Genomic DNA, 27,925 nt, shown 5'->3' on the forward strand with positions numbered 1-27,925 from the left:
GTCCACCCGTTTAAGAGCTACGGTGCGGACACATAGCGGTCAAACTTATAACACCCCTTTTTTGCGTCGGGGGTTAAAAATCCAGTGATGTCGAACGGTTGCCCGGAATAAATGACTACTAAGGATTAGTACCGTTTGTTTAATGTTCTTCTTTTTCGTCAAGTGCCACTCCATTACTGAGGGTTGACAGTTAGCTCTTTATATTTTTGCTTATCAAGCTCCAATCAGAACAGTTGCTTAACTTATGTTATGGGTGTCCTTCATGGAAGGCGTTGATTAATAAATAATAAAATAAATAATAAATCTTTTTTCCCATATTTGTTTTATAATATAAAAGGTGACCATTCTGCTCATTTGTCCCACACCAATTTTTTTTATTACATCGAAGCGGATGTATCCAAAAAAATGTTGCCGACTCCTGCCGAAGCCATTCTAGAGAGGTGGCGGTGCGTGCGCGCCGACCCGTCTCAGTCAAACGCCGCCCGCGCAGCCGTCAACAACTTTCACCAAAAAAAAATGAACACATAACTTTTTTTTTAATTTTTACCGAAGTGTTGTGTGACTTTTTGATACAGTGCTAGTGGAAATGCTGCAGCCCAGATTATTTGGATGTGCTTTGAAAATGAGCTTTTGGAGCTTCGTGTGTGTCGGTGTGCTTTTAAGCTCTGCTCTGATTTCGTGTCAAGGTGAGTGACATTTTTTTTATGTGGGACTAAGTGTCAATGTAAAATGTGTCAGAATGTTAGGAAGGTGTCAGATTTGACACTGAATATACCCTTGAAATTACATTATATACTACAGTGCCAGTGACTTACACTTTTTGAGTTTTTTAGAATTTAATTTAAGGGTAGGTTCTAAAATTTTGGAAAATTACGATGGGGTATATAATATGTCGACTTATTAAGCGAGTAGTCAAATGTATGTATCAGGATTCGAAAGTAGAATGGTTAAACTTTTGAGGAGCTGTTAGTAAAAAACTGTCAGATTGACCAGAAATTACAAATTAAATTTCAGATAAACCGGAAATTACTGGTAAAAATGTAGTGCAAATAATAGACGTTCGTGTTTAAAATGTAGCTGAAAATTTTGAAGGTTTAGGGAATTTAAAACTACCAATTTACATTTTGTTTAAACGAAGTCTGTTTTAGCACCTTTGCTGAGTACAAAAAATATATTCTAGAACAATTGGAATAATCTAAATCGATTGATAAAAAGACGGTACCTGCAAACTTAAAAAAAAAACTTAAAAAAGATAAAACTATTTATAAAAATAACGAAGTAAGAAAATATATAAATTAAAATTTCTTAAACTACCCCATTATGAGAAAAAATACACGATCCAGCTAAGTAATTACCTCCCTGTCAGTTCACAATCTATGAAAAATTAAAACCAAACCGCTTTTAAATATTTCTAGAGGCTTCCATATAAGGCTCACGTGCTAGCCGCGGTAGTAAAAGACATCAACGCGCGGTATTTAGGTAAATCTGTTCGCACTTGCTTGTTAGTTTACATGTAGCACACAATCGTCTAAACATCAATACATTTTCAATAGAGAATACTTAGTTGCATAGTTTTTTTAAATCTCATATTATAAATTGCTTGACAGTTGGTATCTCATTTTGACCCTCTATGACAACTTTCTTGGCAAAATAGAGGTGATTTCCCATTGCTTTCCACACCGCAGTGCTGGAGTCCGGAGTTGGTAGTTGGCAATAGAGTGCTGCACACTCTCACATTACGTCCCTTGGTCGCCTTTTACGACGCCCACGGGAAGAGATGGGTCTGTCATATTCTAAGACCGGATACAGCAAGGGAAAAAAACTTCTACATAAATTTTAATCATTTAAAAAACAGTGAAACTTAGCTTTTCTTTAGTCAGCGCTTTGTTGCAGGGTTCGTTGACTAAAAACGCGCAGCACGAAAAAAAAACCAGCGCAATGATATTATCGATAATGATAATGATTTTTCATTTATTTATCAACAAAAATTAGAGCATTATAGTATAGGTAAAGATTTTAGCAGAGGTGGCCGAGTGGTTTTGTCTATGGCCTCTCAAGCAGAGGATAGTGGGTTCAAACCCCGGCTCGCACCTCTCAGTTTTTCGAAATTCACGTGCGGAATTTCATTTGAAATTTACCACGAGCTTTACGGTGAAGGAAAACATGGTGAGGAAACCTGCACAAACCTGTGGTGCAATTCAATGGTGTGTGTGAAGTTCCCAATCCACTGGGCCCGCGTGCGAACTGCGGCCCAAGCTCTCTCATTCTGAGAGGAGGCCTGTGCCCAGCAGTGGTACGCTTAAAGGTTGTAGCGGGCTGTTTTCAGAATCTTTACGTGGTAGTTAAGAAAAAGATTCACAAATTATAAAGGGGTAATATGATGTTGATGTTGTTGATGATGATGATGATGATTTATAAAGCTGGCCCCAGAGTGGGTCACGCGAGCCACTACAAAATGGCGTGGCATATGGAAACTTGTATATTAGCATTCAATTTTTATGCCAAATGCCCAAAATAAAACAATTATACAAACGAGTTCTCGTTCATGTTAATTTGGAAATTTACATTAGTCTATTAAATATATACAATTCGATTTAAATATTTAACAAGTAAGTTAATCAAGCATTAATTTTGAAGGTTACGTTTTAAGTTGCTATATTACCACTACCACAGCCACTACTACTGTGTTGTAGTATAGTGGTATTACTATACTACTAGTAGGTATATATAGTACCTAGTAGTATAGAGGCGATAAAAAATGAAAGAAATACGGTAACTTTATATTTTTCACCTCTTTTTCTCCAAAACTTCACCTCTATTTCATCTTTATTTCACCTATACTTATCATGGAAACTATGCAATTTTCCTTCCGCTCCTGAACTATCTGTTGATGAAAACCTCATAAAATCCGTTGCGTATTTTAAAAGATCTAAGCGTACATACATACATACATAAATTTATTCAACAACATTGATACAGCTAATATTTCACTAATATTAAGACTCACTATTATATTACTGATCCAGATAAGCGGTTAGAGACAAGTATGCAGTAACAGCCCAAAAAGACCAAGTCCTGTGCTAGGGCCAGTTACATAGAAGCGTCATGATTCTGAGAGAGCAATCGATCTCCGTTATTGATTTTTGTTCAGTTTCAGTATATGGATAGTCGGCGAGAAGGGACTTTTTGTACTCTATGTACTCGTATGTAATAAACGTAATTCATAGACCACCTTCTTACAACGTCACATATTCCGCTAAAAACATACTTTGTGATTAAACTAAATATTAGATTAAATTTTTTCTCGGTGATGCCACAAGTGATGCTTAGATGTACCTACCCTACCTAATCTACGTAACCTACCTAAAACGTTAGTAGACTAAAGTAAAAGAAAGAATTGTAAAGGAACCCTCTGCGGCCGGTTTTCAAAATGTTTATTTTTTATTCTTAATTGTTACGCGAATCATTATGAAAATTAATAAAAAAATGCTGTTAAAAATATACAGTTACTTAGAATGTAACTTAATAAAGAAAATGCGGGTAGTTCAAAAAACTCATGTGACGAAACAATAGTTCCTTACTTACCAACATACTCCAGTTTCTCTGTTGATATAATAATTGATTTTTATCATACATAATTCATAATAAGCGTATTATACTTTAAAACAAATCGCAAGATTTAACCTATATACTTACTTACATGTTGTCATCGTCACTAATTGATAACATAATTAGAAAACTTGGTAGTCAATAAACATAACGTAATGATATTTAAACTTGTGATGTAATAAAATTGCACATTTCTTAGAAAACATTTCACAATATTGATGGCTTTTTAATGATGAACTGGCTGGTTCCCTGTTTTTAATTAACTTAATAATGACCATTACATTTCTATTCGCTATTGATAATTGCGCAAGTTGTCTCCACGTGGTTTTTGGAATTTTACCATCAAGTTGCAAAAACGACAATCACCGTACAACGTCCCTCTCAAAGAGATTAGTTTACTTTGACACTGGCGAAATTGTCCTATTAATTGGGACAGAAAAGCCATATTTTAAAAGAGAAGAAGGTTGATTGATATTTAGATATGTTTAACTTTAATATTTTAACTTTTTTAATCATATTGTATAATTAGATTTGTTTTTGATAATTATAAACATGTATGACTTAAAACATAGGTACCTTTATTTTATTAATGTGTAAACAAATTAAGGGTATTTTGTCAAATGTGCACATGCGATAGGAACCTGATAGCGGCTGAAACGCTCGTAAAGCTACCCTCTTCTACGACGCGGGGAAGGAATTCCAAATAATTCGAAGAAATTATGTATAAAAATGTCAATACCTCTTTTAACTCTGATCAAATACCCGCGATCCATGTGACCGCGGTGGATGTGGCAAACTCTTGCGCAATCGGTCAGTAAATGTCACTCACTATTGCTGTTTTGAGATACCGCGTCTAGCTTAAACACATTCGTGTTGGGCAATCTGATACTGAAAGATACGTTACGAATGTGTTGGATTTTGTGAAAGGATTTGTATAATGTGTAATGTAATGGTATGGTATTTATTTATTTGATCTGTGAATTGAATAGGAACTAATGAGGTATTATGATAATATGTGAATGTCAATTAATTTATTTGGTGAATCCGGCAAACCCCTATGAATATCACAAACGGGACTTATCACGCTAAAACTCACGAGTAATAAATAAATAAAAAACACTCTCAATCTCATCTTCTTGGAATCCTGTTATAAATAGGTGTCGGCGTCGGGATGAATGTTCGGAGGGACGATCGGACGTTGTCAGTGTTGTGTGTCGGTGTGATGGGGTGACAAATAAAAATGACCAAGTGCGGGTAGTTCTAGATACGATTGCCGGTACTTTTTGTGATCAAATGCGGGTAGTTCGAAGGACTCGCGCTGCTAGGCAGACTGGACACCCTACACTTCAGTGTACTCGTGACCACGGCCACTGTAATGTGGTTGAAACGTCGAGGTAAATAATGCTCGTGTGTTTTAGCGTGATAAGTCCCGTTTGTGGTATTTTGACTATGAGTGAAAATCACGAAAGTTTAAAACGTTAAACCACTATGAAATAGATACATTCGCGCAATACGTGCAGACTCCTGGCAGACATTAAATAAGTTAATGTTACTTTCATATTCAACTTACAACATTGCTAGTTTAATCTCAATGCTTGTAAAATTAGCGACATGACGATACATATTCCTGATGATACATTTTCTACTGTTTTCGGTATGCTGCAGTCGTTTTGTGAGATGTAATGTAAATCTTGTACAAAGTATATCTGACATAGAAATAACTAAGTACATATATAACTATAGCAGCACTAAGCAACGCGGCAATTCATTGCAAGTCATTGCAATAACTAGTATTGTTGCATTTCTTACCGCAAATACAACCGTTAATGAAATGTCAGTTTTTGCTGTCATAGCGCCGCATTGTATATGTTAAGTGACATAGACCTTTACGAGGTTCAATAATGTAAACATGACATGCGTCTGCGCGTCGGAGTAATCACCATCTTTTATTCATAACCGGACAGAAATAAGCGTATTCGCAAAAATACCACACAAATCTTCGTTCGAAATTTGTAATACAAACATCTTTTACTGTCTGTACATTTTGTTGAGCAGTGCAGAGCGACTGTCCCAGATGGCTCGAGACAGGAATAAAATTTCAGACCTAGCGGTCAACCTCCGGTAATGGCACTTTCAAAGAATCGAAGACATTTTGTTGGCTGAACTTGTATTATCATATATTTATGTAAATAAGTCCACTTATGTGGGCATGGTTCTCTCCCAACTGGGAACCACATTTAACTGAACATTGTTCACATGCATTAACTCTGACTACCGTCAATTGTTCATTATTATGTCATATATGTATGTGTTTACTACATATAAGTCAGGTTACTATACATATATGTATATAATTATTTTATACAATTCTACTCTAACTAGCGTTTATGAATAAAGGTATATTGGCGATACGAACCTCTTTGGATTATACCCTGATCAGATCATATTCTCAAAATACTCGCAATTCAAAATAATTTGCACTTCAAACTCACTGACCATTAAACTACAATACAAACCACGTCTTCTTCAGCTCCAACAAGATCCATAATCGAAAGCTAAACCAAAGTGGCACATAGAAATCAGTGACATAGCACATGGGTATTAAAAGAAAAAGCCTATGACCAAAGCCATTTGCTTTTAATAGAAGTATTACTTACATATCCGACCAAATTGGATATTAAATTACATTCTGGTCACGAACATAGCGCGATAAAAATGAAGATGGAGATTGATTGTTTCTATTTTGTTTTGGGAAGTTAAGAACCTTAAGTTACGAGTATATGTGATTAAATCGAAACCAAGTCTTAGCATATTACATTTGTATCATTTTAGACCATTTTTTTTTCTTGCTCGCGAATCCTGCCGTGAAACAGCAGTGCTTGCACTGTTGTGTTTCGGCGTGGAGAGTAAGATAGCCGGTGAAATTACTGGCACTTGAGGTATCCCATCTTAGGCCTCTAGTTTGGCAACGCATCTGCAATAACCCTGGTGTAGCAGATGTTTATGGGCGGTGGTGATCTCTTACCATCAGGAGAACCACTTGCTCGTTTGCCATACAGTCGAATAAAATTTTTTTTTTATGTATTGTAGACAAAAACGCAGACGTTTCACCTGATGATGTCGTATAGTGCACCATTGCAGATGCGTTTATGGGCCTTGTTTACATTAATCCAGTAATAGTTTCAGTGGCGATACATTGCGGGGTCACAATCCAAACGAGTTTCACAAGATCGATCGAGCACCGCAGTGTCATGCTACAGGAACGGTTTTACTGGAAAAATGAAAGGCCGGTCCTTCTAGCAAGGGTAGTTGCAGTTGCAACTATATCTAAGAAAGGAAGATTAGGCAAAATATTTGTGTATTATAGTGGTTTTGAACATGAAACTACCGTGAGACTCGCTCATATTAAATGATATTATTACGGATAACTCACGTCTTAAACCGAGTTTAGCTCGACATGTTTCGGGCTGTTTCGTAGGAAGGGCTACGAAATAGCCCTAAACTCAGTTTAAGACGTGAGTTATCCGTAATAATATCATTTAATATTATAGTGGTGTAGTGGTAACGTGTTATATATTTATGTTTACCATCATTTGTTGTTTTATTTGTTAGTTATAGTCAGTTTGGAATGGATGGCTGCAATGTTTGAAAAGTTTATTTTTGTTTATAATTATCAGGAGGGTTGTACGAAAATGTTTAAAAAATTGGAAACAAGAGTGAAAAGTTGATTTCCAAATCTCCATACATAAAGTGAATGAGTGTTGAGATAGAAGGTGCAGAGTAGAATTTAGTCGCATCTTCGTCATTCTTTGTTAGTGTAGAATAAGAAGACGTGTTCACCTTTTTTCTTATGCTGAAAAAAAAACAAGTATACAGACTGTTTCTATATAAGCGCAGTGCAGCTAAGACTTGCATATATAGATTAATAATATTTGTTAAAATCCACGTAACATGTTCTTATAATAAGGGGAGGAGGGAAAAGAGGAGGGAGATACTTCTTACGAAGCATGTGTACATTTTTCGTAAGGCTAAAGCCAAAAGTCATCGACCTCCACTCAGTACCTGTCACTTTTACTCGCAAACCAGTCCAGCCTTTTAAAGGTTTTCTAAGAACAATCGAGAACCTTTGAATTAAACCAGAACCATTCGTATTAAGCTTAATGATACCAGAAAAGCGTGAAGATATATTTCACCACAGATGTACTAAATGCATAGACTTTGTAAGCGCATAGAATCAAGTGGTATGGCGGGATTGGCGATTGTGTAATTTATTAAAAGAACTACTTAGTAACTGTACCTTCGCTCCTGTAGGAGAATAAAATAGTCTTATGCCGTATCCCTTTGGAATTTCGAAGTATCTTCTTTTTTTTTATTCGACTGGATGGCCAACGAGTAAGTGGGTCTCCTGGTGGTAAGAGACCACCACCGCCCATAAACATCTGCAACACCAGGGGTATTGCAGATGCGTTGCCAACCTAGAGGCCTAAGATGGAATACCTCAAGTGCCAGTAATTTCACCGGCTGTCTTACTCTCCACGCCGAAACACAACAGTGCAAGCACTGCTGCTTCACGGCAGGATTAGCGAGCAAGATGGTGGTAGCTTGGTCCTACCACCTGCAGAATCTCTCCTCAGTACATGTCTGTCACACTCAAGAAATAGTGTGTCAAATTTCAAGTGTTTTAAGCTGGGAATTGTCTGTCAGTCAGTCACTTTACTCTTTGTATAGGTATAGATGGAACCCACAAGCCAGCGCCAGCTTGCATGCGACAAGGTTCGTCACCTTTATATGCTTCATCCTCATAATTATCATCATATCAACCGTAGGATATAGGCCTCCTCTATAGACCTCCAGTTGGTTGGAATCGACCTGCATCTACCGTGAACCCGCAAATGCTTTGCATTTTAAACGCTTGCAACACGGATATATATATCTGGTACGATATCAACCATTCAAAAACTTTTCCTTTCTTTTTACGTCGTAATTTTTAAACAGAAAAAATCGGCCAAGAGCGTGTCGGACACACTCAAAATAGGGTTCCGTAGCCATTACGTAAAAATTAAGTGATATTTTTTTAAGGATTTCGTATTTTATACGGAATCTTCCAAGTTGAGGTATATTTTATACGTTAGGCTGCTATTTACTCATAAACTACTAATAATTCTCAAGCAAACTTAGCCGTTATAGTTTTCCTTAAAAGTTTGATAAACTTACTACCATCCTGAAATTTTTAAATTTTTTCCACCCACCGGTTTAGATTTTAGAGGGGGGGGGGGGGGACGCTCGATTTTAATGAAAATTTGCACTTTAAAGTTGAATATTTCACAAAACAAATCACTGAATCGAAAAATCGTTTTAGCAAAGACCTATCTAATGATACCCCACACAATAGGGTTGGATGAGAAAAAAACACCCCCACTTAAAGTCTATGGGAGGGTACTTTTAATTTTGTTAATTTTAAATTGTACCATTTTGTTGGCATAGTTTACATATATATCCGTGCAAAATTACAGCTTTCTAGCATTGATAGTCCCTGAGCAAAGCCGCGGACGGACAGACAGACAGACATAGCGAAACTATACGGGTTCCGTTTGTGCCATTTTGGCTCCGGAACCCTAAAAAGAGTAACTGAATTGTAACTAGGTATAGTGTAAAACACAATCTCCGTTTTTTCGGTACCTACTGTATTGTTTATCTGGATAGTATATCTGTGTGTAACTATAACTTGTTCGATCCAAACGGGTCACGAATTGATTCAAAAGTGAAATCAAATTGCGTCAATGCTATCCCCTTTTAGTACGCGTGATGTTTGTGTAATGCTTAATTAAAGTAATTAAATATATTGATAGTTGCATTGTTTTTCTGACGATCGATTAGTTTTATTAAGTAATGGTAATATTGCAACTTGTTTAGTAGTTGCCTAGACTATCATAGAATTAGGCAGATGTTTGTAATTGCTAAGTAATTGCATGAAGCTTCATTGGCTGAGGTACTGATGAAAGGTATTGAAAAGGATTTCTTTATTTAAAAACATGAATGCTTAATTTTATTTATGATCAATAGATTGCAATATTGCCAATTAAAATGCTAGGCCTTTTTATAAATACAACTGCATTAGACGATGTAAAAATATATATTTTTACACACTAGGTTCTTCGTACTTACCACAGTGAAATTTTAAATAATTTTGCCACAGCGAATTAATTTCTTTTTTTTTCTCTTTCAAGTTCACGCGCTAAGCGATGGGAAAGATTATTTTACAAATTACTGCAAATCATGTTCCAAATATACCTAATTCTTACCATCAACTGACATTCAAATTACTGTTAACTTTTAAAGATGGCCGTCATATTCGCTATTTGACCGCAAATTATTTTATGACCACACCGTTTACTAAGTGGCGCGAAGGGACGACCCAATGTGCGCGGGCGGCGGTTTTTAACCAAAAAATAGTAAATCAACAGTAAAATAAAGTGTTTGGGGACTTTCTAATCGAGTTGTTTTTGGATTAATATGTTGTTTAATTTTGCGGTTAGAAATATCAGTAAATTGGTGAATTATTAAACTGGTGTGCGTTACAACAACAGCGAACTAAGTAGATGAACACGAGATAGGAATCGTGTGTTTGTAAACGAGACTACTCTTTTCTTAATTCCACTTGTGTTTGGATATCTATGGGCGATGATGATTGATTTATACGTATTTAGATATCTGTAGACTCGCCCACTCGATTGTCTCCTATAAAGTTTTTTTTTAAATACACCCTAACTTTTGATTCGAAATCTGAATGATTTCAATAATTCAGGCTGGCTGTAACAAACAAAGTCACTAAACTGTCAAAATCGCGCTACTAATACAACTATGGCTTGGAAACCAACTCGTCAGGCATTTCTCTACTTGCCACACCACGGCAATAATTTACTATTAATTGTTTTATACCTAGTTTTTTTTCCAACATTATTAAACGGATGTGAACAGCAATCTATATAAGAAAAAGCTGATAAATTAAACCAGTGTACTACTTACATTCTAACGATGTCACATGCGCAGAAGCACCGCTACTACGATATTCTAAAATCGAAGTTCGCATCGTACCGTCCCTCTCACTCTCGTATTAAAATAATATAAGCGTTAGCTCAATCAATTTTGCACTTCTTAGTATAGGACCAGGATTTAAAAAACGCTCGCAGTGGCGGCGCGTGCGCAAACCTGCCAGCACTGGGTCACCCGACCACTAGTGACGTACTCATGGATGCCGATGTCGATTTACTAGTATCTTTGTAGTTTTTACAATCTTTTGTTTAAACTAGCAATGTTTGACCAAATGTTGCAAGTCGTTTGCACAGTTGAAATTTGGTATAGATATGTAGTTATCAACAAAAAAGCTTATTATGGAAAATAATGATGTTGGTGTTAATGTATGTAGAGTGATGGCTGGTGGTTTTGAAGGTAATAGACGAAAATATTTCAAGCTTTGTGAAATTAATGAAAATTCATTAAATAAAAAGCAGTCATTTTATTTGTGCATGTCCAGGTGTTTATGCTTTAGTTTTTATCATAGACAATTTTAAAAGGATGAAACATTTAGAAAAATATTTTTCTCGGTGGTGGCACGAAATGTATCAAAGTAAATTACTAAAACTGGAGTATAGGTAATTCGATATTTTATTAAGAAATACGTTAACATAATTATGCTAATGCCTCGTGAATGTTAAAATATCGAGGTTAATGTTTGTGTCAAGTTTATGAAACAGTAAATTTATCGATATTAGCATATAATTAATTAAACTGGGACGCATGCATCACTATAACGCCCTTATGGTACGATTAACTTCGCACCGATATGTGCATGTTTACTTATTCGGTCAGTAGTGAAGAGTGTCTGGTTCAAGTAATTTTAATACTCATGCGATTGGCCGAGTGTACTTAGAGTTAAGTGGCTAAACTTGCAACATTTATTGCCGACATTCTTGCGGTTTTAGACATATTGTTCCGCCATTTTGACTCAACTTACATCAGATATTCTTATCTTCTATAGTAATTAAAATAACCTGAGTGTATGTGCTGTGAAGTAGTTCAAATGGTGTGTGAAGTCCCCAATGGTATTCCCAATTCATACCAATGCGCGTAAAAAAACTATTGCATTTCTATGCCTTGCAGCGAGAGTCGAGTGTGAAATAACATTGTGCCTATTCTTCTTTTATCTTCTTCTTTTGACGACCAGATGGTCTAGTGGTTAGATAATGGCTACGAATTATTCGATTTAGATATTTGTATGAAAATACGAATTGGTGTTTAAAATTTAAGTATGTATCTGTCTATATAATTATATTTATCCGTGTTAGAGCTTTGCTAAGCCTTGGGACTAGGTCAAGTGTGAATGTCCGTGAAATTTATAACATCTTCTTCGTTTTCTAAGGCGCTTCTCTTCTTTTCCTCTTGACCGAGCTTCTGTAGTCATGGGTTGAGATTGATATGTAGTACAGTCGGTTCTCTTTTCTGTGTAGTTGATATAGAAAAATGAATACTTATGCTAGGAAGCCGACTTACGCTTACTGTACGCTTCTATATCCATCGCCATTCTTCTCGAACTGCTGTCTTCCTAGTACACTCTTAAAGAGGACCATCAACGGCCCAAATGGTCGGTCGAACACATTGTATTGCATCAGTTCTTGATAGAGAACTCAAGTCATAGTCATTTTGAACTTATAGATATAATATTTATGATATAGTATTTCATTTGATTGTCTCGCTCTGTTTCATACAAATTCGTCGGCCATCTCAGCGTGCCTAATTCTGAAGATATCTGTACTTTCACCGCCATTTTGTTTTAATGAGCAACGAAAGAAGATTACGTTTCATTGCGTCGCTTGTTAAAGCTCCGAGTAGACGAGCAAGATAATTGCTTGCAAGAAAGTTAAAAGAATTCGCGTTATTTAAAAGCTTATCATAATCAACGTAGTAATAAACTTTGGCTAGGTAATATATGTAAGAGTAATTGTATTGTATTGCATTGTAACAAATATTAATTACTTATTTTTTTATTCGTTTTACATAGGTTACATAAGGCCGCCTATTGCTCACCTTGTATTTTTTTTCTCTTTGTATCTGTTTTCTGTATCGCTTACTATGTCTGGTGTACAATAAAGAGTCTTTGTATTGTAATTGGCCACCAAAATTACCTACCTACCAACCTTTTTTTTATTTTTATTGTAGAACTTTTTGACTACGAGGGAGATATCGCCGAACTTTGATCATGAATTTTTTAATTTTTTCATGTTCTGCGAGCAGGTGTTTGAATTTACTTGTTTAAATATATATATCAATGCATCACTAATTACATCATTACAAAAATAAGAATTACAACAAAAGGATAATTAGTAAAATAACGAGTGATAAATATTATGGATGAATTTGAATTAAACTTCTGTATTAGTTAACTGTATAATTTATGTAACATACTTTAAGTGTCATAATTAGTCAACTAATAATAATAAAATATCAAAAAATATCTTTCAAAATGTCAAACAACGTTATAGTTCCCAGAAAACAGGCAGTGCTTATTTGTCAATATATTGGCCAATGATAATTAATAGCATTAAGTACATGCAAAGACAATGTATCTGACTTAAATATAAAGTTGAGCAATTATTTCAGGAGTAATAAGCCTTTCATAAAATCATTAGTAAAAATTAAACTGCAACTACCAACATCATCATCCACGATTAACAGAAATTATCAAGAATCATCCCAAATCAAGGCAATTAGCACAGTTTACGGTGATCAGCAATCACAATCAGCTGGTTTTAAGGGTCATGCTCCATTGATGGCCGGAAGCGACATTTAATCGCTTCCGCCTGTCCTCTAAACATCGGGTTTGATTGTAATTGACAAGCATTTTTGTCTCTTAGTAGCAAGTTTCTTCTGGTCCAATTTTATCATTCTTAATTGACAGGTTGTAGGTAAGTAGTCAATGTCAAATATTAACTATTCATAATTATTATTTGTTACTTTCCGTGTCATATTATCCTTAATCTAATGTAATTGCTCAGCCCTACACTTCGTTTATTTTAACATTATAGAGAAGGTAAGCGATCTTGAAGTGTTTTTTATTATAAATTAAGTCACAGCAAATAGGTATGTGACAATTATATAATATATATGATATATGTATATAATATATATATGATTCATAATAATCCCTTTTTAAAGCGATTTTTCAATAAAAATACTTGTCAAGATTGTTTATTCTTTCTAATGATGAAATAAACGAAGTAATAGATTACAGAAAACATTTTAATTACTTAGTACTTAACCCACATGATCTTTTGCCGTACCTTGATAACTCTTTACATCATGCCAGTGATGATATGTATGGCAAAAGTTTCACACCTACAAGTACAATTAGTATGTCTTTTACAAAATGTTGCATCTGAATGCATACCTAACTCACGCTCCACTCACTCTCCACTTTAAGTTTTTTGCTCCGGGTTGTCTAACAAAAATTTTTCACTCAACGCCACTGCTATCACTAAATGCACTTTGCCTTCGCTCAGGAAAATCGTGACCACAGTTCATTAAACGCCTCCTACGTCACTATAAACGCAACCTTACGTACTTTCACAATCTCCGATGAAAGGTCAAACGAGTTTGCGTTCTTGTGTGCGTATGTAATGTACACACGTGCGTTTGTGTGCGACTCCCGCGCATCGTTTGTGTTATTGGCTTTCTAATTTTTCGGTCAGTTTAGTTAAGACGGTTATTAACCGATTTTTTTTCTACTTGATTGCTGTTGGTGTGGGTGTTGTTACGTTGATTGACCACCGGATAGCCTAGTGGTTAGAGATCCTGACTACGACGCTGGAGGTCCCGGGTTCGAGTCCCGATCAGGGCCGATATTTTTTATAAAATATACGAATGTTTGTTTGCAGCAACTCTCGCAATGCCCATAGTCCTCCCAGAGGCCTAACAACGCTTCGTCTTCCTTGCCTTGATCTGGCCAAAATATTCTGAATTCATTCGAAAATATTTACCTTGTTTATTGAATTTACTTTATCAATTTCTTTGGTTTTGGTGTCATCCAACGCAGTCTTATCATTCCAAATTTTTGGGAGGATTTGTCGGGAACCCCGCGTCGTAGTTGTCATTACTCTAGACGTGTATAGTCAGGGTTCAAACAGGTTGGCGTTTTCTCTCGACCTTTATTATCCTACAATCTGGCGGTCTTTAAATCTAGGGTCAATGGCCCTATTTTTCGCTTACCGTCAAGCGTGATTGTGGTCAAACTCAAGCCTATTTTTGTGTAATAAAGGTTCTCTGTCGTTTTGGCAAAATATTATTCCCAAACGCCTCATTTGCCAAACTGTTTCATTTCCAAACTCATGATTTTGTCTGGAACCATATTTTATTCGGAACTTTCATACAACAAACCTAATCTTACATCTATGTAATTTACTGTATCTATGAAGCCATATGAAAATCATCATCATCATCATGTCAGTCGAAAGACGTCCACTGCTGGAAATAGGCCTTCCCAAGGCTCTCCACTCAGACAGGTCTTGTGCTTTACGCACCAGGTCGTCGCTCTATCTTGTTGGAGGCCTACCGACAGCTCGTCTCGCGGTTCGCGGACGCCATTCGAGAACCTTCTGACCCCATCGGCCATCAGTCCCGCGAGCAATGTGCCCTGACCACTGCCACTTCAGTTTCGCAATTCTTCGGGCTATGTCAGTAAGCTAATTCTACTGCAGAGAAATCCTGAGCATAGCCCTCTGAGTGACTTTGATCTTCCTCATGAGGCCCATCGTTAGCGCCCACGTCTCAGATCCGTAAGTCATCACTGCCAACCATAAGAAAATACACTGAGAAAAATGTTTAGTTTCGGAGAAAATTGAGAGTTGGAAAATAAAACAGTTTGGCAAACGAAATATATGGGAATAACTACCTCGCGAAAAGGAACCGTACGAATATCGTATATTCGCGGTGTGAAGAGAAGCTTAATTTACGCAAGATTGTTGTATGCCTGTCCCTTTCCAATAAGTGTAGTACGAAAGGGACCTCATTTGACCTTGATGCTTAACGATGTTTGCATTTAGCGACTACCTAACTGTCCGATTGTTATCACCACAACCAGAGGGCTTACTTGGTGTAGTAAAATTCTGTTAGTTTTTCGCTTTGTTTACAAATTACTCCTTGTCCGGGGCTTTCATTGTGCAAGTCATTTGATCTTGAATTTGAATTAGAATACTAACTACATACTATTGGAAACATAATATAGTATTCCATTAACTTTGCAATCCGCACTGGGCCCGCATGGGAACTACGGCCCAAGCCCTCTCATTCTGACAGGAGGCCTGTGCCCAATCAGTGGGATCAGAGGGGAGGCTGAGATGATGATGATGAAGATCCAGTTTTCGACTACATACCCAATTCCCAAAAAAAAATGTCGCGGTCATCATTTAGGTACCTACGTTAAAAGAGCATTCGTATAAAATTTAATACCTATCTCTAAATTAACGTGAAATATTCATTAACAACATCATGTGCTCATCCACTACCATACGTGCACGAGAGCTACATCTGAGCGTCACATATGTTTTCATGCAGAATTTGCCCTCCGCCGCTTCCACTTCACGAACGACGCGTCAGCATTACATGCATATTTGTGCGATTCTATCTGGTATTGATTATGTAGTAAATAGGGGAAGGGTAATTTTATTATTATGTATCGCACAGACTTAGCTGTCGTATACGACCGTGTGGTAGCGATGGAGCAAATTTAAAAGGTAGTAGTTTTTTAGGAAATTGAAAAAAAAATTCAACTCGCATCAACGTGTGGCACATACTTCGACAGCTCTTTTGAAAAGATAGTAAGGTTTCTCAAAAACTTTTTGATTAAGTGAAGATTTCTGGAAATAATCGCTCCCAAAGTAGCAAAACATGTGTCCCCCCCCTCTATCTTATAAACCGTTTGTCCAAAAAATATGCAAAAAATATGGAAAGGTAACGCTTAATAAATAATTTCAAAGAAAATAGGTTTTAACATGATCGGATATACCGTTTTTGAGTTATTGCCGAAAAACTGCGCTTCTCAACAAAAGGACGTAAGTGCCGTGAAGATACACTCTTTCTCTGGTAATAGATTTTAAGACTGTAGTAAGTATTTTAATTGTGTTATAACGCACATAATATTACTTGATTTTTTTCGTAATGGCTACGGAACCCTATCTTGGGCGGTTTTTTTGCTAACCTACATCATCGGCAATCATCGTCATACGTCATAAGGGACTTAACCACGTGTGAATACATGTCATTGTTCGCCATAACTGGGCATGCGCCACTGACTGTCATACTGTGACATAATAGTGTCATAATAGTACAATAGCCGCTTTTTCTATAGCATTTTGTATCGTTATATCATTGGTAAAGGTTATATTGGAATTATGAAATAAAGTGATACAAATCTATTTGTTGTACTTTTTAACGGCGAGTAAAAAGGTCATCATAACTTCTATCTCTGTCTATACAAATAAATATCAATTGTGGAATATATTAAAGCGCATCATATGAAAAGAATTGTATTTATTTATATAATTGAATTATTTTTGTTAAAGTTTCTTGTTTATATTTTTAATCATCGTCATCATCATCATCATATCAGCCGTAGGACGTCCACTGTTGGACAAAAGCCTCCCCCATAGATCTCCAGTTGCTTCGGTTAGAAGTGGCCGGCATTCACTGTTGGCCCGCCGCTTAAATACAAATTTTGTATGAAAAATTTACAGAAAAATGATTAGGTTATAAAATCCCTATGTAGAACAGTGAGTTAGATAGGCAACAGCAAAGAGATCTTCCATAATATTGTTAGAATGGTCAGAATACTTAAAAATTAAAAATACTTGAATTTATTTATGAAATAAGTATTACCAGTTTCCTTCTTCGCTTGTCTAATTGTTTAACTATGTTGGTAATAGTTGATTTATGTGTAATATTTATTGTTTTAGCAATTCTTACTCAAGCTTTTAATATATTGTTTGAACGCGGGGAAAGTATGGTTCAGCAACAACATACGCAAGTTTCAAAAGGATAAAAATAAAGTAAAGTTTTTATACAAGCATATAATTAATGTTAGAATGTAGTTTCGATCAATGGGCGGGCCATATAGCTCGAAGAGTACAAGGTAGTAAGTAAGCCAGGTACGGACTGAGAGAGTTTGGAAAAGTCCTAAGTCTTTAGACTGATGATGATGTAGTTAAGATCAGCAGCCTAGACCTATCGCAGAGGGTCATGGGTTCAAACCCCGGCTCGCACCTCTGAGTTTTTCGAAATTCATGTGCGGTATTACATTTGAAATTTACCACGAGCTTTGCGGTGAAGGAAAACATCGTGAGGAAACCTGCACAAACCTGCGAAGCAATTCAATGGTGTGTGAAGTTCCCAATCCGCACTGGGCTCGCATGGGAACTATGGCCCAAGCCCTCTTGTTCTGAGAGGAGGCCTCTGCCCTGCAGTGATGATGATTAATTTAATTTACATCTCTACTAAATTGATTGACTTGTAATTTGTTATACATATGTATGTAGGTAGGTTGGATGACAATACACAAGTACAGCCAACAAAATAATAATAATCACTTTAACATTTCTTTTTCGACATTTTTATGTCTGTATAATTTTATTTTAAATAAATAAATGAATTTATTTTTAGAGTGTATTTTTGATGTCGAATAAAGTTATGTTTATGTTTATGCCTTTGTCTATATGTCAAAAACCACAATCAGTAAACAAAAATAAAATTGGTTCCATTTTACAATTTTTTCATCAGCAAAATAGAAAAAGCCTCATATTCCGATGGTTCAACCTTTCAAATATCTCATTAAAAAGTGGTCACAAAAACTTAATCAGAGAGATGCACCTTGATTACGGCCTTAAAAATTCATAACAGTATTTCATATGGAATGTTAATTATATTTTGAACAACTGTCACGCATGTTACGGTAATAACGATCCAGTTCCGATCTACTTCCTACAGTTTGATTCAATTCAGCCTTGCAAGTCACCTTCAGTGATTACACTTAACCAATTCAATTTTAATGACAATATTGTTTTTACTTCCTTCCTTTTAATTATCATTGGCATTGCACGAATTCCTTTAAAGGAGAGAATTGTATGGTGTAAAATTGAACTGTTTTTTCGGGAATAATTGCAATGAGGAGTTTGGGTTTGTAATTGTCGGGTTCATTGACTTGTAATATACTAAATAATTTATTGAATCAGGCGTTACTTTGCGGAGGTCCATATCAATGAACTAAAATAATTACTTTGCTCACCCGCGACCTTATGATAGCTAAGTTTATGCAAGATATGCGTGTTCAGTGTATTGTGGTGGTGGTGATAGATGGCTTTGTGTGATTTGTGCGTGTTCTTACAGTGTGGATGGAGGTGGAGGAACTTAGCTAAGTATCATATGGTCGCGGGTGAGCAAAGAAAGAAAGACTTCTCTGAAATAGGTAAAAAGAACACTGCAAGTAGAGAAACCAATACATATTTAGACGACCGGATGGCCCGATGTTTAGAGAACCGATTACAAAGTTCGAGGTCCCGGGCTCGATCCTCGGTCGGGACAGACATTTGTGTGAAAAACACGAATGGTTATTCCCAAGTCTTAGGTTTTATTAACTTGAAATTTGGTCTACATGTAAGTTGGACGACAATGCAAGTACAGTCAGCAAAATTAACACTTCCATTACCACCTATAATTTATTTATTACCATAGCTTCGCCCAAACAAGTGAAATCCTATCATTAATCACTTACTGTACAATTAAAAGAGAAACCGACTGATGACAAACAGTCACTAACACACTTTTTGTTTCTCATCAAACAGAAATGGCCTTAATTAAGATGACAATTCTCGCGTCCGTTCAAGAGTATGTTTAAACACAGTGCCATAGCTTCATATAACCAGGGGGGCTACTACGAAATTCGAATATCGAAGTTCGTATCGTACCGTCTCTCTCACTCTTGTATTAAATAATAATAGTGACAGCGGGACGGCACGATACAAAGTTCGAATTTTGCATTTTTTAGTATAGGGTCAGAGCACGGCTACGCGGTGCAAAATTCGAACTTCGTATCTTGCCGTTCCGCTGACGCTACTGTTATTTAATACGAGAGTGAGAGGAACGGTACGATACGAATTTCAAATTTTGTAGTAGCCCCCAGAGACGGTTTAAGAAGTCACATTTGTGAATACTATTAAATTGTGTTTAATGTGCAACAAGAGTAAAGAAAGAAAGAAAGAAAGAAAGGTTTATTTTGGCTCCATAGGTACCACCTAAAACTAAGACTAGAACTAGCACTAAAACTATGTTGCTTGGTGACACGGCAGGATACCAAAAAAACAGAAAGAAGAAAATAACAGTGACCGTCAGTTGTTTTGCAATGAAATGCTTTGACAAAACAAGTTTCAGCTAAAGCTGTTTATGCTGACTGTACTTCCATTCTCATCTATCTTACATACGTATTCCAAATTTCAAGTCAATCCGACAACTCAAAGTGGGTCAAAATGGATTTGACCCAAAAACATTAAAACAACAAAAAGTGCAAATTAAATAAAAGCTTGTAAAACTATAAAAAGCTCACACCGTGGCTAAAAACTGTCTATGCACGGGACTCAATAATTTGGCTTTTTATTAGTAAGTCATAACATAAAATAGCAAGCGCCACAAAGTTGTATGAAGCTATGACTCTGTGGGGTATATGTTCCTGGCCTCTACTAAGGCCATTCTTACATTTGCGTGAATTTCTGTGTCTTCCGGTTTTCAGACGATTGGTCACGTATCGAAATCAAGTATTTTTTTTATCTGAAACGTGCTTTTTGTAGTGGGTGGTTATAAAACAGTTTAATTTGATGTAAGTAGAGGAAGCACTCTGTATGACACGTTATTTTTGCGATCATGGTATATAAACATGCCTTAAATATAAACATTTTCATCTTGTTAAAATATTCCTTCAGTGAGTAAAAACACTTTCCAACAAGCCAACGAAACAGTTGATTTCTAAAGGGTCTCAATGGGAATACTTTCGAACTAAAGTACTTTTAAAGCAGTAAACGTATTATAACAATACACTTAGACTTTTATTTTATATAATTACTTTTACGAGAGAAACTTCGTCATTGGTAAGGTAACAATAGGCAATAAGTTCACTTTTTTATTTGTGAATTCTTTCCAAATGTCCCGAAGTTTCGTAAAGCCAAAATATTCTCATAGAGCTCTCTCTTTGCTCAATACATTTTAAAACAGCACTATAGGTATTTTACGAATTTCCCGAGGTTTCACAGAGTCAAAATATACTTTCTCAGAGACATCTTGCTTTAAGCAATACATTTAAAATAGCACTATATTTTGGTACAGTCACCAGCACCAATATCTGACCCAACAAGCGTGCATAAATATCTGATACGACTCTATTTCTAGGGCCGGAAGGACGTGTCAGATATTTTTGCACGCTTCGCTGTGGCAGATATTAATGCTGGTGACTGTACAGTCGACGACATGTTTGAAAGTCAATGCTGATTATTAGCTTTTATTTAACTTGCCCTGTTCGTTATTATTGGCTCGAATCTTGTAAGTTCATTTTAAATCGCTTCCAATGGTCGAATTGACTTGTGGTATACCTACGTTTGTAAGTTGGATGACAATGCAAGTACAGTGAATAAAAAGTACAGGCAGAAAAAAGCCCCTATTAAAAATTGTTTTTTATATAAACTTTTTTGTGTGTTGTGTTCATCGCTGATCGTATATCGCGACTTAAATTATTAACTATACCTTGGTTTTGCTTAAATAAATTCAAGCGTAGCGTGCTTCGGAACTGCACGACCTTATTCCACCTGCTCCTTTCTTCCACAGGTCGACCAGAAGTAGGCGGGTCTCCACCCTTACGTTGTCAGTATTCCCAAAATCCGCACAAAGCGTTTTCGCTCTTCCTTCATCAACCGCACAGCAAAGGAGTGGAATTCCCTGCCTGCGACTGTGTTTCCTGAACACTATAATTTGGCCGCTTTCAAGTCCAGGGTGAATGAGCATTTACTAGGCAAGCGCGCTCCATCGCAGGCCTCATCCTCGCTTTCCATCAGGCGTGATTGTGGCCAAACGCAAGCCTATATTGTATAAAAAAACACTATTTCACGTGTGGTCTCAGAATAGCGAGTTAAAAGGTTTAAGTTTATATGTTATAATATCAAATAATGACTCTACAAAAATTTGGACGCCCTAGATCAAAGTCTAGACCAATTTACGCTCTAATTCCGCTTAGCGTAAGTTTGACTTATAAATTACGATAATTGTTTGTTGCAAGGCGGTTGCGTGTATGTTACGTTTGACGCTAACGACCTTGTTCTCGCAATTATAAGTGTATTAAAGAAAATTTTGGCCTTTTCACAGGATTTTGTGATCCTTTGGTTATTTTAGCAAAATTGATTCAGGCCAAGTTAAAGTAAAAGGTTGCCTGGAAAAGATCACCCTGAAGCGATAAGACTGCGTGTTGCTTACCTGTAAGATTTTTCATGTACCTCTATTTTCTGTATTGCTTAAGCTCTATTTTCTATATTGTGGTGTAAAATAATGAGTCATTGTATTGTATTTTCAGACAATAAATTCCATAATTTGTTAGTTACTATCAAGGACCGTTTAAATTACTATGATTAAGATCAATGCAGTATTATAGTTATGCCATGCATTGGAATTAATTGATTGAGTTCTGTGAAAATGAAAATAATTTGGATATTCATTTACATATTTTTTGAGGTAACTTTATTCATGACAAGAAAACAAATAATACACCAAAAAACACTCTTATCTTAAGAATAGCTTGATTCTAGTAAAAAAAGGCCTCGAGTTGTCTTTGCCGCAAATGTACCCATCAAACTGGCCGCATTAACATATGGACAACCTTTTTTTTTAAAGAAAAAAAAAAAAATGTGATTGAGATGGATTCTCAGAATTTCGTTTTTACTATAGACTAATTTTTCTCTCGAAAACGTGCAGTACGCAGATGAATTCACGGATATTACGTACTAGTACGGATAGCGTCAGTGCAAGTAAGCCAAAGTTATTGTACATACGCGCTGCGCCAGCGCCGTGGGAACCGGCACACCATGCAATACTAATTACAGAGTTAATCCCAAACACACAGCGTCTCTGAGTGCGCCGACTTTACTGTGTCTTTGTCAACAGCGCATAAAACTGTTGGCATCACAATACGGTATTTGACCACTCCTGAATTTTCCCATATCGTCGATACAACAATACCGGTAGATTTTAGACTATATGGCCAATTTTTAACTTATGGGGTATTGTTGTGTAAGCAACGATATCCTATACATACTTATAATATTGACTTGAAAATATAATTTATAGTGATTTTTTCAAAATCTATAAATCTGTCGCTTACTAAACGCTATTTTGATCCTAACCTAACCTAACTTAAGCTGCCTGGTTGGGATAAATACATAGATATCTCTTCTAATATATAAAACTCCATTTAAAAACATCCTATACTTAACAAACTTATACCTACATAAATAAAAACTTACATAAAATAAAATAGAAACTAAAACTAAAACAAATTGCATAGGGTACCCTTAGGCAAGGTCCCAAAGATGCTGGCAGCGTTTCCTCTTTGAATAGCTAGGCTAATTCTTTGTCCGAGGAAGCTGCCAGCTCTTCGGTCACCTGTGACGTCTACTAACCTTTTAGAAATTTCTTTAAAAAAATTAAAAATTAGGACCCCACTGACCAAACTCCTCCGAAACGGCTTGACCGATTTTTATGATTTTTTTTTGTGTATTCGGTAGGTCTGAGAATACGACGTAAACTATTTTTCATAATACGCGGACGGAGTCACGGGCAACAGCTAGTTTTTGTACAAAAATACGTCTGTTTGCGAGTCTTGGGTGTTTAATTTATATTTAAGTCATTACTAGCCGTTGCCCGCGACTCCGTCCGCGCAGAATTCGTTTAACGCTATCCCGCGGGAACTATGCAATTTCCCGGGATAAAAACTATCATATGCCCTTTTCCGGGAACCGGGACTCAAACTATCTGTCCACTGAATTTCATCTGAATCGGTTCAGTGGTTTAGACGTGATGAAGTAACAAACAAACAAAGAGACTTACAAACTTACGCATTCATAATATTAGTGTGATTTAAGTGTATATCTATTATTAAGTATATTTATCCATTGTCTAGTACCTATAACTAGGTCAACTGGTGTCAAGTGTCCCATGATATTTATTTATTCTACTTACACACACACACACACAAACATCACGCCTGTATTCCCAAGTACACGGTGCGGTAAGCAGAGCACACGAAACGTTACCGCTTCAGAGCCACTTTTAGCAATTTTAGGTATTTAAGTATTTTAGGTTTTATTTTTAGGTTATTATAGGGTTGGTCATTTTTTTAATTTTACATAAAACGGCGAAAAGCCGTCGTAGGCTCATTGAGGCGTACGCGCAACATGCGCGATTGGCAACGCAAACGAATGACGCACGCAGGCGCGGCGGAGAAAGTGGGCGCCCTTGCGCGCGCATCCGAACTGGCCGGTATGCGGAGAAAAGCGGACCTGCTAGCCATAATAATATGTCAATACAATCAAACTTGAAATAAAATAAAATATCATGGGACACTTGACACCAATTGACCTAGTCCCAAACTAAGCAAAGCTTGTACTATGGATACTAGGCAACGGATAAACATACTTATATAGATAAATACATGCTTAAATTAAATACATATTAAACATCCGAGACCCGAGAACAAACATTCGTATTATTCATACAAATATCTGCCCCGGTCGGGAATCGAACCCAGGACCTCAAGCTTCGTAGTCAGGTTCTCTAACCACTAGCCATCACCTGGGTGGAACAACTAAACCGCCGTGGCGCACGTTCCGGCAAAAGCTAATTTGCAAGCCGCAAAGGCCTCTTTTACGCTCGAAGACAAGTTTTTTGGCAAGGGGGGGGGGGAGGTTCGAGCCGTAAAGCCATGTTGATTTTTCGTACATTTTCTAGTGACTACCAGGATGTGACTGCCGGAATATTGTATTGTCACCAGATTAACATGTATGCCAAATTTAAGTCAATCTGTCCATTGGAAGTGGGTCGAATTTAAGTTGCAAGATTTGACCCGTACATACATAACAAGTTAAATCACACAGTAGAGATCTCTCTTAAGCAATAAAGCCACCTATTGCTTAAAATGGAAAATCTCTATATACCTGTGTTTGCTGTACAGCTTACTATGTGTTGGTGCTCAATAAAGAGTCATTGTATTGTATTGTTATTGTAAACTTGATAAATTGTTATCTATTTGCTGTATAAGTGCAGTTTACGCTGTACATTAGCGAACATGTCAAACACAAGTTAACCATTTCAAGTTGAGTAACGCGATTAGTGTAGGAAGTGCAAGTCTATTACTAAGTAATTATTATCGTAATAGAGTCAATTTTATTCGCGTTGCTGTTAAAAAGTTAGTCAATAACAAACTTAGTATTACGACGCGGTTCCGTGCTCTAATAATAAAGCGTAAAAGGGGGAATTTTCTTGTCGCATATATTGAACAAATGAAAAGAAAGAAGAAAAGAAAGAAAATACATTTATTCACAACACAAGACACAACAATAGTATTAAGTACAATAGACAACACGTAGGAAAGTATGTGTCATTGCGGTACCCGTAAGCAAGAATTTTTAATAAATTGCAATTGTACCGCATGCACACAATACCGTTTTATAAAATCACTGACCACTGACTCATTTCTTCAGTAAGCGATAGGAAACTGATAGCGGTTGAATCGCTCGTAGAACTAGTACCCAAAGACAGAGCTCTGCGAGTTTCAAAGTGAAGCTGTTTTGTTATCACACACACAAACATCATGCCTGTATTCCCAAATGGGGAAGGCAGAGCGCACGAAACTTTACCGCTTCGGAGCCACTTTTAGCAATTTTAAGTTTAAAATTTGTCAAAAAAGGTACATATTGTTTTGTTATAAGCTTCTATTTTGCTTGCCCTGTTCTTGGTAATTTTTTTTTTGGTCAAATCGTGCAAGTTAGTTTCGAATTTCGATCCACCAGTGGTCGGATTGACTTGTTTGGTATACATATGTAAGTTGTATGGAAATGCAAGGCAGTCAACAAAAAATAATATTAGAATTTCGCTCGTGTCGTTCAGCGATGATCCTTTTAGGCAACTTGCCTTGATTTGAGTCTTCCACGTGTTGTTCTTAGGGCCGCCATACACGGACTGCTTTAAGCAGTCAGTGCCAACAGCTTTAAGCGGTCGCCGTTGGGTGATCTGCAGTTTCCATACAAAACTGTCATTCGCAATACACGAACCGCTCAAGCAGTTGCAATTGCTTCGGGCGGTTGGCTGCGCAGTGAAATTTCATCATGCGGCCAAGCAGACTGCAAGAGCGGTCCGTGTATGTTGATCACTGGGTTACTGCTCGAGCAGTCCGTGTATGGCGGCCCTTAGGCGAATATTTCGCGTTTTTGCGGCGTTTTTTATCCTTAGTGTCTAGGCAGGTGTTATAAACTAAAAGAGGTGAAGCTTAGGGTTAAATTATGAAAACAAAAGACAATATCGATGCTTAAAGACTGATTAAAATTCTTGCGACTTGTCTTTCCGTTGCACTAATAAGCGTGGGTTGATATGACGTTTAACCGAGCGGTCGAAACGCTCCAATATCCGCCCTACTTACTTTCTCCTGTTTGTCGTACAGTTTTCTAATTCTCAATAAGGATCCCTAATCGATAATAGCGTACGCCAACTGTCGGTAATAAATTACACAATAAAAGATTCCTTGTTGCATAATGATTAGCGCAGTCCACGCAATGTCAGTCGGTTTAATAATATTTCCAAGTCATTGGAGACATGAACTTGAATAATACAAAATATTTAAAGGGTTTACTTCGGCGGCTGCGGTTACACCAAAGAAAATCACATCTCTAGTGGAAACAGCTGAGCGGAGCGAGGCGAGGTAAACGAAGCTTTTCTATTGGTTCATGAGAAACACATTCCTCGCAACAAATCCTCGCACATCTCTAGTAGAAACGGAGCCTAGGCAATAGTCTCACGTATGAGTAGCGAGAAGATAATATTTTTTAACCAAGAAAATTTTATCGCTTTTCTCACCAAGCGATAAAATTTTCATACTAAAACCTTCTTCTCGTTAATAGCCGGTAGTGGCACTAGTGCCTAATGATATCTGCTAAAATATTTTAAACTAGCTTTTGACCTTCGCCCGCGTAGAATTCGGTTATCTCGCGCTGTTCCCTCGGGAACTGTGCGGGAATCTTTCCGTTTAGGAGCTACTCTTATGATGTATGATGCCACAGACAGACCTACATAGCGGTCAAACTTATCACCTCTCTTTTTGCGTTGAAGGTTAAAAATAAATGCTGACTTACTTACTTAGTTTCAGTGCTAGTTTTAGTCTTGTCTGTTTTATTATTGTAAGGTGGTGGTACTTATGGAGCAAAAATAAATCTCTTTCTTTCTTACTCATCAGGTACAAATAAATAAATAAACACTAAATTCTGAGAGGAGGCCTGTGCCCAGCAGTGGGACGTATAGAGGCTGGGATGATGACGACTAGCCAGCTGGAGCTATTTCGAAATTAGTCTATTATCTGTGATCTTGACTTTGCAACAGATTATGCTTTCTCCGTGTTGGCCGTTTACTATTTTTTATCGTGCAGGCGTTTTACTGCGATCGGTTAATAGTTCTCGTAAAATTCTTACTAGTCGATTAATTCACTTACAGTTATAGTAAAAAGTTAAATACTAACTTAAAAGCTATACTTATCGTCATTAGATCAAGCTCACTTGGGGTGAGACCACACTGCGAATGTGGTATTTTATTGTGGTTTTCTTTCTAGCTGAAATCCGCGACTGAATCTTTGCTGAACGAACAGCAACTTAAATGTCTTGCATTTTTTTACTTTATATAGTGTACAAGAGATTTGTATAGTCGAGTTCATAAAGTTGTGAGCAAAAATTTGATCAAAAATATCTAAAAACATTCGAGTCGTGTTCAGATATTTTTGATAAAAATTTTCCTCTGAAGTTTATGAACTCGATTGTACGAATTTAAATCATTTTTTTTCACTTCTATACCTAATGCCATCCACGAAGACGCGTGATTTTGTCAAAATTAGACATTAATGACATTGTAATAAAAACCACGGCACGCGTCATCGTGAATGACCTATACTGATTAGAAACTGCTGCAAAGCTAAAGGTCTTGGATC

The 27,925-nt window shown here is 36.7% G+C and overlaps 1 protein-coding gene across 2 annotated transcripts in view; it reads left to right on the plus strand.

The window, feature by feature from the left end:
- Nucleotides 1-476: 476 nt before the first annotated feature.
- Nucleotides 477-27,925, plus strand: part of LOC141438648 (uncharacterized) — a 135,137-nt gene continuing 107,688 nt past the window's right edge. For both annotated transcript variants that reach the window (XM_074102515.1, XM_074102516.1), the window contains exon 1: nucleotides 477-686. In XM_074102515.1, coding sequence (XP_073958616.1) covers nucleotides 587-686 — 100 coding nt within the window. In that variant the 5' untranslated portion in view covers nucleotides 477-586. The remainder of the gene's footprint in view (nucleotides 687-27,925) is intronic.

Source organism: Choristoneura fumiferana, chromosome 19, assembly GCF_025370935.1.
Source record: "Choristoneura fumiferana chromosome 19, NRCan_CFum_1, whole genome shotgun sequence".
NCBI lineage: Eukaryota > Metazoa > Arthropoda > Insecta > Lepidoptera > Tortricidae > Choristoneura > Choristoneura fumiferana.